We start from the raw sequence: 12,047 nt of genomic DNA, 5'->3' as shown, positions 1-12,047 counted from the left end.
GTGCAACCATCAGCTCCTTCCCTGAGCACACCAGCAACACACACCAGTGTCTCCTTCCCTCAGGAGAAGGGCACGGGAAGAGCAGTTCGCACCCTTACTGGGAGATTCTGCCCAGTTTGGGGGGAAAAATGGGCTGGGTTTAAAATGGTGGCTCTCTGTGGGAAAGGAAAGGGCCTGGCTTCTCTCTCCACCGTCTGCTGGGGGTGACAAACCCGCTATGGAGCTGGTGGCCCAGAGTAACTGTGGCTTCTCCAGGGAGAAGTCGGTACAGAGCCCTCTCCTCCCCCCGTGAGTTGCAGACTGAGGTTGTACCTTTGTGGCCAGACTCCCGTTTCAGCTTCTCCCGCATCCGGTCGCTCTCTCCGCTCTCCAGGTGTTTTCCGACCCAGGAGTTAAGCTCTGTCCCGGCCCTTTCTCTTCTCCATTCAGGTTTCAATAAGGTGATGGCCTCTTGCTTTCACTTCCTTGGCCGCCCTGGTGGCCTGGCTTTTGCAAGCCCCAGCATGGCGCAGGTGGCTGCACTGGAGGTGGTGGGAGCCGCTGCTGTGCCCCACGCTGCCCTCCCGGCCCCCAGCCCACAGGGAGATGGTGGTGGAAGCGACACACGACTCCAGGCACCTCAGCTAACCCAGAGTCACTCAAAGTCACAAGTAGGAACTGGTTATGTGACTATAAACCCCAAACCTTTCACCCTTTTTACACTGAAATGAATCTTACCAACCCTAAGCCACCCCGACATTTAAAGGAACAAAGTTTTACGTCAAGTTTTCACTTAAACAAGTGCTACTTCCCCATCGAGCCTCACATGCTCCATCAGGTGGGCAACAGAAAACCGAGGAGCGGGTTCTCCAGCGCTGGTGACTTCAGCTCATTCAGCAGCGAGCGGCTTCCCTGCAGCACCTGCAGCACCACCCCGAGGGCCCCACAGCCTCCTGCTGCCCACAAGCTGTTGGTGGTGGCGCAAGGACCACAGATAAGAAATCTCCTCATGACCTTTATTTCTCTTTCGTTTTGTAAAGCAGTTGGCATCCAGTTAAACAAGGTCAAACTGCAATTCAATAAATGCTTTATATTCAAAAGTATGTGGAGAGTTCTTTCTACTGCAACACTTTCTACTAGTAAAATGTTCATTAAATACAGTATATTTTTAAACAAGATTAATACAAAGCTAGTCCTTGAGATAGAAACCATCAGTAGAAGGATCTTACACTAATAAAATCTGCAAACAAGTACTTAAAACTGTACAGAACAGAGACCTTGTGTTTAGGTAGAACAACTGAAACAACCTATTTTGGGGGCTATTGGAACTTCAGTTTTATCTCAAGAAACAGAATGCAATAATTGCAGAATACCACTAGGAATTGAAGTCAGTTACAGTCCTGCGGTTAAACCACTGAATCAAAAATAAAAACTCTTTAAGCAATGAAAAAAATACCACCGTGCTTTGTGTGTGTGAAATCAAATGGTTTCAACTTGAGTGCCGTTGTCCCAATTAGATGAATATTCAAAGTGCTGTCATTTTTCTCTTCTGCCAACTGTGTAATTTTGAGGTGTGGAAGATGCTTTTGAACCACTCTAGGTGCACATTTGGTGCAGAGCGTAGTTCTTTGTACAACATTTTGATTTGAAGACTCAGGAAAATTATCAGAAGCGAATGAGTCAAGGGAAAAAAAAAACACCAAATCACTTGCAGAGCTCTCGCTTTAGAAAAACAAAAATCAGGGGAATTTAGAATGTATTTCTCACCTTGTTCCCAGCTTACTTGGCCACTTCTACGTCGGGATGAAGGCGGTTAAGAAGAGAGAAATAACTACTTCCTACATTTTTAAGAATACTGAAGTACATGAACATTGGCACAGAAGCTGTATTACACGCATACATTCACCTGAAAATATTTTCCATGTAGCTCCAAACATAAAAATGTTGGCAATTTTACAGAATTCTGTTAGGTATCAGTCCTAAAATACGGTTATTTGTATAAAAAACCCCTCTATTAAGGTATTTGCGCTTTGTAAGGTCATTGAGTGACATTTGTTGGGCACGGACCCCTGTGTACAATTTCAGTTCCTCCCCACCTGTGTTTGGCCGCAGTGAGGATGAGCTGCAGAATCAGCTGCAGGGCTCGGGGGGAACATCTAACTCCAATTTTAGTGGAGAGAGCCACTGAAAGAAGTACATTTTACCTGCTTTTTACCTGTTTTCTGTTTTTTTATCTTCTGAAGCCCCCACAGCTACTGATGAGCTGTTGATTGGCAAAGAGAACATAAACGTGAGGGAACAGGAAATTGCGTTTTAAATTGGAATCACCCTCCTCACACAAGTTTACCGTGGGGTTTGTTTACCCACCATGCCTCAAGTAGGCACACAATTTCCTTATTGCTTAAAGATCTGCAAGAGTTAATAAAATTCCGTAAGTATGCTATTGGAGATAAATACAGATACCAGCCATCTTAGCTAAGCTTTCCAATTTCAGCCTGTTTAAGCCCAAATACCATTTCCATGACACTACAAGCTTAATGACAAAGTAACATACGGCGCCATAACTTCTCCAGCAGAGATGGGTGGACAAGAAAGCATTACAGGTAACGTCTGACCCAGCGGAACCTCTGCCCCGACCTAGATCCAAACCCAGTTTGCCCAGGTCGGTCACAGTAAAACCCCAGGATAGTTTCTGTCCCTACTTTTTAATGTAGAGTGTAGCTGCAGGAGATGGCGCCGGGCATTTCCCACTCTGTAAAGTGGGTAAAAGGGAATTTTGCAGTTGATTTCTGTGGGGTAAAAAGCCGGGGCCCTGCAGTTCCTTAAAACACCAAGGCAGGGGTGTGCTAAGGAGCAAAGGGAGTCCAAGCCAAAGAAACGTTGAACCGAGCAATGGAGTTAGCGGTGGTGACCAGCGAGACCTGTTCTTGTGTCTTGGCCAAGTGTGGGGACTCAGAGGATACTCACAGGAGCGGTGTCGCGTGGCCGGGTCCTATTCCCCGGGGCAGCCCGTGTCCTGCCCGGCCCCGTCGCTGCCGCCGTCGCCCACCTCAGGTCCCTGGTCCCCACCGCAGCCGGGCGGGCTCTGGCTCAGCCCCACCTGTGTGTCACTGTCGTCGGCAGGACACGTCTCTCCCGACGCCCCGTCCTGATGGGCACCTCTGTCGTTGGTCCCTGCCACCTCATCTCCCAAGTCTATGACATGATCCAGCTGCTGTTCCGGATCCGGCTTCCCTGCTGCTGAGATCTGCGCTTCCAAGTTTCTTGTGTTCTCTGTCACCTCAAATTCCTGCTTCTCCTCTGCCACTGGCTTCTCCCTAGTGCTTAATTTGGCCTTCGTGGATTTCTTCACTTGTTTGTTGTGCATGTCGTCTTTGGAGAACCTCCAGTGGAACTGTAAGTAAGAGATCCAAAAGTTAAAGAGCACTGGATCCAGTCTCACATGGACATTTGCTTTCCTGAGTAGAAATGGTTCGCGGAGTCATGGAATTGTCCGAGTTGGCAGGGACCTCTAGAGATCCCCTAGTCCAACTATTTACTTTTAATTCAATGTGTAAAGCAAGAATATGCAAAGCTGCACGAGGGCAGACAGAGGCAGCGATCTCATGGCGTTCCTCCAAGGTTTTTCACCATGTCAGCAGCAGAACTAACACTACACCTGAAACCATATCCAAACAGTGAAATATTCTGAACCATTTGTATGAAAGGTTTTTAGTAAGAAAGCACGAAGCTGCCTCTTGCAGCACTCGCCACAAGACTTAACACAGCTGCCATTTCAGAACCGCTTCAACTACTATTAAAAAAAAAAAAAAAAGGGAACTAGCACCACCGTGAAATACTGCCTTGGCAGGTGTAACATATATAAAGGCTGACAAACGTGCCACTAATATATCTGCTTCATTTGTCAAAAAATAAAGGCATCTTCCCAAGGAAAGCCAGCCCATGTCCCAGGCCGCTGCGGAGCCACCCTCCCCACCTGTGCTCAGCACAGAGCATGAGCACAGCCCTGCCAGCAGCAGCGTCCACGCGGGTGGAAGCTCAGGGATGGGCTGGGAGCTGACGTTGGGATGGCAGGAATAGCCCCATTGGCACATGCAGCAAATTCAGCTGTGGGCCAAAAGCCATTTCTTGCAGTGAACCAGATCTGTGCCAAAGTTGGTCAAAAGAAGGACTCGTGTTCATAAATTTTTGATGTAGCTATTTATTCCTTAGTCAAAAAGCCATTCAAAACCTATTAAGTTTATTAGATTACAAAGACGGAGTAATGCTCTTTCCTTCTGCTACCCAGAACTTAATGTAAAAAGAAAAAAAAACACACTGGCTTTCACAAGGCAGTTTTAGTTAGAGGAAGCCATCTTAGTCTTGAATATCATTACAATTTGGAGAAAGAGGAAAGACAACATCTCAGTTCTAGAGCTCAACTGTTTAAAATTCAGAGACACCTGAATATTTTCCTCTTTGATTTGCACAAGTGCTGTGCACCCACAGCTCCCCTTCAACTTACAGCTCTCTCTGATGGCAGGTAAGATCAGGGCCCTAAATGTGATAAAGATCAAGCTGTAGGAGCCGCTGTGTTTTATGGGCAGATGTCTGTGTCGGGTGTTCATACTGTATTTCACAAAAACACACACAGCCCACTTCTGCAGAAATAAGCATCACTTTTGTATAAAGTGAATGAAGACAATGACCTCAGCACTGACCAAATACTGCACTGCTGTGAGGGCTTCTGTCTTACTGAAAAGTAAGTTGTACCACTCCCTGCGTGGTTTTTTATTCCTGTGGCTAAACCCAACAGCAGGCAGCTGCTGTGCACACACAGGATGGATCCGTTTCCAAACCTGCAATGGCCTTTTATTCTTATCAGCCCATTCTGTCCTCCATAGGGTTATCTATAAACATTTTAGATGTGCTGTATCACAAAGTAAAAAAAACCCTGAGAGCCTGTGACGTTGTGTATGTAGAATATTCAGCAACTTAGTCAAATGCTGGGTTTGGCATCTCTGAAGTGACTGGCAACCACCACTTACAGACGTTGAACTGGTCTTACAATTCTTTATCTAGTTATAATCAATGTACTTCATTCTGTACTTCCTTGACCTTTGGTATGAAAATGTGCTGTAGTAATATTTGCCCTGAAATACATCTGTATATTTAATACTGCCAACAACTAAATCCTTTGTTTTGTCAACCAGACATTGTTAAATAAGTTTCTATATCCCCAAATGAAAAAATTTAAACAAAGTTTTGAGTCATCTGGATGGTATGCATTTGTTATTATAATGCAAGAAATCAGTATCACACTAATTTCTCTATTTGAAGTCACACAATTGCTTACAGGTTCCCACCCTTCCCATTAAAGCCACACACAGTGGTAGGAAAAGAATGACCAAATACAGGCACCCCAACCCTCATCCCAAGATCCCTTTAATCATCTGGAAACAAAGAGAAAAAGCAAGAGAGATGAGCTTTGTAACACGTTCACAGGATACTCTGGGCCTCAGCTTCGCCAATGAGAGGGTAAATCCTAAATCACAGTTGTGCTCCCAGCTCAGTCGTGCTCTCCTCCTTCAGTCAGTTCAAACACTGCCCTGGTCTCCACTGTATCTGCAACGACTTTCACAGAGCCTGGCTCCAAACCAGTGAGGGGTTTAGAGATGAAAACTCTCTGTAGTTATCCAAAATGCTGGGTGAAATGCTCCTTGTGCTCAGCTCTGCTTAGCATCTCCTACTCTCGCTCGGGGCCTGCAGGGCCTCAGGCCTGCTGCTCCTCCAGGGGACATTTGCCCGGCCCGTGCTCGAGGAAGTGCACGGAGCTAGAGTGAAAACCAGCCTGCATTAATTAGCAACCTCTTTACCATGTGGTTTCAGAGAGCTTTTCCATACTTCACCTGGCTTTTCTGATCCCTCACATCCCGAAAGGCAAATTCAAATGCTGTAGGAAGGTCGGCACCTTCCCCGTTTCCAGTTTAAACCAGTCCTTGTGTTTCCCTCTCAGCTGCACAGCGTGACGGCTCTGGGCAGCCCTTCCCACAGACACACGTTTTAAAATGGAAATGGGAATACGTATGTGTATCCATATACCCACACCATTAGCTGACAGCTATGCTCCTAGACAATTTAGCTGGATTCAGGGAGCTTTTTTTGGTTAAATTCTAGTAGAATTCATTAACATTCACACAATAGATAGAAACACCAGCCAAGATCAGGCCTGCCCCGAGCTGGCTCTATTGAAACATGCAGCAAGAGAGAGAGAGCAATTTAAATAGAAAAGACAGGCAATGGGTGAGAGAAATCAGTATTGGTTCCACTTTGCAGAGAACATGGGCAGAGAACTATAGGTCACGTATGGAGGTTTATGGCCCAGCTGTAAAGAGAAGTCAACATCTCTTCTGCTGCCATCAGTCCAACAGAGAATGAAATGCAAGAGCTTTTATATCATTTGAGCATTTTTTGTTTCACTTGAACAGTTCAATTCCTTGGATCTTGTTACTGCAGCACAGAAACGTTGCACAGGCCATTTTTACTTTGACAGGAAATCAATTACAATATTAAAATATCTCAAACAAAAACCAAAGAAACCAGGAACTCAAGGTTATTTACCTTAGATTCTCTCTTCTTTGCTTTCTGGGGCAGAGAAGGTCTCTGAAGAAATACAATTTGCTTTGTAGATAAATTCCCCTCCCTGAAAAGAAACAAACGCACACTCCTGAGAATGAATTAAATTCATATCCAGCATCATTCAAAGCGAAAATCCATCTCAGTCATTTATTTCTGCAGGTCAAAAAAGAACAAAATGAAGAAAGCCCTAAACGTTGCCTGTCCCCAGTGTCTTTGAGCAGCCCGGTATTTTTGGGGGAAAAAAAGAGCAACTGTTCAGCCTGATAGAGCCTGTCAGCCTGTGACACACTTTTGCTGAATGTTTTAGCGTTAGTGTGTAAACATGGAATAAATTGTTTGGAACAAAATCAAGAAACCCAAGGGCCCCGGTGCCTGCGTGAGCAGCGTCTCCGCGACACGGGAGCGCTCCCTCTCTCCCTCCCGATGGGGAACGGGGCTGGGGGCTCCCCGTGGGGCTGCAGGAGGCTGGGCAGGAGGCACAACCAAACACCACCAATGGTCAGGCTGGGTGGGCGCCCTTCTGCACCGCCTGACCTGTGTCACTGAGTTGTAGATGGGATACAGGAAGCTACAGGAGAAAGAAAACCATATTTACCTTTAAGAGACAAATCACAATGATGTTTTTCCATTCATTTCTATATTTAAACCTATACGAAAAACTTAAATACCATTTTTCCCCCCGCACAGATGGCCTTTACTTTTTCGGCTCTTATGTGTAGGAGTAGACTTCATCTACATCTTAGAAAGAACTGGGCACATTTTTAGTCTTTTAAGATCAAAAAAACCATGACTGATTACTGATGAATATACAAATCCATTCCTGACCCGTGAAAATCCAGAATGCACCATCTTCATGACTGACAAGTGGGATGATTATTTTTCACCACAGTTATGAAGACTATTTTTAAATTACTTGCACTTATATTTAAAAACTCAGAATTTTAATACTAGTGAAGTAGACCACAGAACGATTCCATATGCCAACAAGGCCACTAGAGTAATACACCAATCTTGCATGGTTCTGCTGAGTTAAGATGGTGAATACCAGCAGCATTAGACAAACACTGATTAAGAATAAAATCACTTTTCTTCAGGTGAGCAGCATCTCACACCAAATGTTATCACAGGTTTTGTCGTTGCTCTCAGAGGAGTCACTGGGGGATTCGGAGCAGGACTTTTACAATCAAGGGGTTCATAGAGAGGCAGAAACAATACCCTGAAGATTCATGCAGAAACCACACTGCCACCCTGCAGTATTTTGCCCGCCAGACACGTGCTTCCTGCCCCACACCACGTGTGATGCTCAGAGAAGCCAGAGGAAAGCTGCAGCAGCGTTTGCAAGGGCAGCCACTCCCCACAAGCAAGGAAATCCACACTGACTCCCCAGAGAATCCCTAGTAGGGACCGTGGTGCTCACACAGCGACTCCCCCGGCCAGAAGGCAGTGCCCGTCCCCTCCCCACCTGTTTGTCTTCACGATGGGAGTAGGAAGGACGCAGGTCAGCTGCCAGCCGTACATGGCAAGGGAATTCAGCAGCGGGACGTAATCTGTCTGCACTTCCACTCCCTGGGAAAGAAAAAACAACAGTTAGCATCATCACTTGGAGTGTGACATCCAGCATGACACCAAAAAAACCAAAAACAACCATGGAAAAATACGTGTGGGGGTTTTCTGGGAGGGAGAAAGGGTTTTTTGTACTCTAGTGGGTCATTTTGTATGTTCAGCGAGGCAGGAAGGAAAACGTTCGAAAACATGAGAGATGGGACCAATCACCCGAACATCACAAACTGTTAAATGAGTTTGTTTAAAATGGTAAACATCTGTGATCTTGTTTTTACACTGCCTGAGTCATCCATCTAGCTTCACACGATTCCAGATCTGAGCAGGACAAATCCACTGTATTTTATCAATTATCTCCTCCCAAGCAAAAAGATATCCAAGCAGTTAAAAAATGACACCGTTGCTTTGCTTGCGTTCTGCTCTTGTCTAGGCTGGAGTAAACCCTGGAGATCTGTCCTGAAATCAGCTGGGTTACTCTGTCGTGATGGATCAAAAGCAAAATAGCCAACAACGACAAAAATAAAATGTAAGTACAGGTCTATTCCTTTTATCACCTACAAATGCACATTGCTTCCTTGTTATTTTGAATCACAAAATCGGTGGGTGAGACCAAAAATGTTGCTTTTCAGTGCATTAGTCTGGCTGCAGCAGCAGATCTACCCAGCAGAGCCTTGATAATTCTCTTTCTACTAAATGGCAGACCCTGTAATTCGCACAGAAAGAACCACTGGTGGTTTCAACAAAGATTGCTCCAGTGAGGTGTTTAATTGCCAAGACTGCCAATAATTTAACAAATAGATGCAAGAGCGTATTTACGAGTTTTTGATTTTAATAAACACAACGCAGGGAAATGGTAAGTACTAGTCTCTACAAATGTAACCATATCCCATTGGAATAACAATTTTATTTGCCAAAAAGCTCAGACACTTACACTGGTTTCATGTGCACGTAAGGAGTTTTAACTGCCAATTCTCAACACTGGGTAAGGCACAATAGTTTTGCAGCTCCCAAAAATCCATTTATTCCACAGTAATAGAATAGTCATTTGATCAGAACTAATCCAAATCCTCCTGTAGTTATTTCAAGGTATTTTAGTGAATTCCAATCTCAGCTATTCCTTTCTTCCAACGAATGTAATTTAGGTCACTTGATATCTTCATAACTGAATGACTGCCAGACTATACCTATTAAAAACCAGATCATGAGTACAAATGCAAATAGCTGAAGAAGCTGTATCACTCCTGCTTAAGAAGCAGGACGTTTAAACATTCTACTCCAAAAATTGCACGCAAGAGAACACTCTACTCATGTTACTTCTGATTTCTGTACAGAGGCTTTCAGGGACTTACAAAGATACTGCTACTTAGAACATCACCACATACAGACCAGAACTGCTACCTCCAGGAGAGGAGGTGTCCTGCAAGAAGGGAGCAATACCACTCATGTCCCCTGAAGTAATCAGGATTTATCCTACAGCCATGATCATGGTAGATTCAGTCTCCTCAGACTCCCACCTCCCTTCATAAGATGGATATTTCTGCCCTCTTTCCAGTATTTCAAATAGAGTGTCCAAGGCTAATGCAAAAATTATGACATATCTAGATGCCTTTAAGAGCTAATGTCTCCAGTAAACACATTAATAACATGCTGAGATTTATGAGACTGGTCACCAACGCCTTCCAAAAATAAAGACAAAAATACGCAACATGAGCACTGTGAATAAGGTCAGAGCATCCACCATGACAAGCCCACCATGAGGCGTCTGGAAGAACACTTAAAAGCATCTGACCAAAACACTCCCTCCATCAAACAGCATTTGTAGAGGAAAAACCAGAAGGAGCTCACTCATTTAGAGGGTGGAAGACTAGCAGGTCGGGAAAGACTGGCACAGCAGACCTTGTTTGTGCCCCAAGCAACATCTGATGTTGCAAAGAGGATTTCTGTTTTGAATTCATTGCCTGAGGTCGTTCATTAGCAAGGGGAACCTTCTCCTTGCATCAGGATGTGCAGAACACGTCAAAAACCAGAGGAAGATTACAGCAATGAGGAAGGACACCAATACCACGCAGAGCTCATTTGGCTGCTGCAGAAGCCCGATGGTTTGAGGGACGCGCTGTCGGTGCTGCCACAGCCCCCTGTCCCTGCAGGCTCTGAGCAGAGACACGGCTGGCTTCCACCTGTCTGACTTGTCAGGAGTCAGCATCATCTGCAGCAGACAATGCTGTACTGCACAATCCCACAGGTGCAGAAAGGAAAAGAGCAGGTAAATGCATTCAAAAGGGCAAAGTTATTGGAAAATAAATTTAAGATCAAATTAGAGTCGATTAGGCTTAAAGAATTAAAAAAAAATAATAATCTGGAAATGTAAAAAACCCTGTTGAAAGAGTGCTGTACAACTGTGACAAAAAGGTGACCTCGTATTTTTGGTGTGTGCTGGTCCCTGACACCACCATCTGCATGTTGGGCTGCCCGGAGGGAGGCAGGGTGTCCACACGCCTCCTCCCGGCTCTGCACGCTCCGTAACACGCTCCCTTCGCTGGAGTCACACACACACACACACCCCACACCTCTTCCCAGGGGAATCAACTGCTCCTAACAATCCCCTGCCTTTGAAGATGACAGACAAGAGAAAGAAGTCACTCCTGAATAAACAGGTGTAATTCACATGGGCTTCTAGCTCCCTACTTGCAAATACAGGTAATTGAAGCTTTCTTTAAGACCACAAGAAATGACTTCTTCCTCCCCCTCCTGAATCGCTGGTCATAATCCTATCCCAGGACTGGAATTTGTGTGCCAGCAGGAGTCACAGACCTTTAATTGGTGTCATATTAAATGCTTTCCAAAGCAAAAATGCTTCTAAACAAACAACACACCGGGGGACGGGTGCAGAGGAAGAGAGTCATCTTGTATTCATTTTATATTTAATACAATAATTAAAATTATTTTATCTACCATGTTTGAGACAATGGAAATAAGATTTCAAACATACAGTTTCATAAGACGAAATTACAATTCTCTTTCTAGCTAGCAAATATTGGATTTGAACACCAGCAGAAGTAGAAAGTACGTGCCAGAGCTCTACTGAAAAAGAAGTGTTCAAATAATGCGTCTCAAACTGGGAGACATTTCATTCAGTGAAAAGGTGGAAAATTTTAATTAACTTGCTTCCCACTCTCCTGTGGATGATAAGTAATCTCTGATCACACCTTGAGTGTCAAGAAGCCAGAGCGTATTGAGCTAGGATTTTCCCTTGACTTGCATCACATGAAAAGAATTCATTTTATTTATAGTTGTACTGTTTGTTTTCAGCATTTCCTCCTTTCACAGTTGCTTCTGCTCATTAGAAAAAAAAAAGATTAAAAAATGATAACGATAATATCTAGGGCAAGCTACACAAACAACTGCATTAACAATTTTTCTTTTCTTTTTCCCCCCTACTGCGGCAATTTTAACCACAGCAAGATAATAAACAAGACGACTACTAAGCTCTTGTGAGACAGAAAGAAGTTCTTTAGAAATCATTTTTTCCTGGGTTAAGTGAATGTGATTTACTTACAAGGCAGCTATGGACTGTCACTATTTAATATTTTTTTTCCAATGTGGATTAAAGAGGGGAAGATTGAAAGTATCATTAAATAAATCTTAATAAAACCTTTATCAGCAAAACCTAACAGACTGTGTACTAAGATCTACAGACAGATGGCAAAGAGGATGGAAAGGAAAAAACAGGAGTCGCTTTAAAAGTGAGGGAAAGAAAAGTCGCTTTAAAAGAAAGGGACACCACATTCAAACTCAGCTCCTTCCAAAAAAACCAGAGGGGAAAGGCTACAAGGGTGGCACTGTGCCCCCCAGCCAGGGCTGGCTACTGGTCCCCACCACTGCCAAAGCCA

At 44.4% G+C, this 12,047-nt stretch overlaps 1 protein-coding gene across 3 annotated transcripts in view; it reads right to left on the bottom strand.

The window, feature by feature from the left end:
* Positions 1–981: 981 nt before the first annotated feature.
* RFTN1 (raftlin, lipid raft linker 1) overlaps positions 982–12,047 on the bottom strand; it is a 96,529-nt gene continuing 85,463 nt past the window's right edge. For all 3 annotated transcript variants that reach the window (XM_014937890.1, XM_014937892.1, XM_014937891.1), the window contains exons 8-10: positions 8,060–8,163; positions 6,580–6,661; positions 982–3,373 (exon numbers count right to left, since the gene is read on the bottom strand). In XM_014937890.1, coding sequence (XP_014793376.1) covers positions 2,972–3,373; positions 6,580–6,661; positions 8,060–8,163 — 588 coding nt within the window. In that variant the 3' untranslated portion in view covers positions 982–2,971. The remainder of the gene's footprint in view (positions 3,374–6,579; positions 6,662–8,059; positions 8,164–12,047) is intronic.

The sequence above is a fragment of the Calidris pugnax genome, unplaced genomic scaffold (genome assembly GCF_001431845.1).
Source record: "Calidris pugnax isolate Ruff unplaced genomic scaffold, ASM143184v1 scaffold11, whole genome shotgun sequence".
NCBI classification, from domain to species: domain Eukaryota; kingdom Metazoa; phylum Chordata; class Aves; order Charadriiformes; family Scolopacidae; genus Calidris; species Calidris pugnax.
Note: the sequence above shows the minus strand (reverse complement) of the source record. Positions and strands in the feature narration are given on the sequence as shown.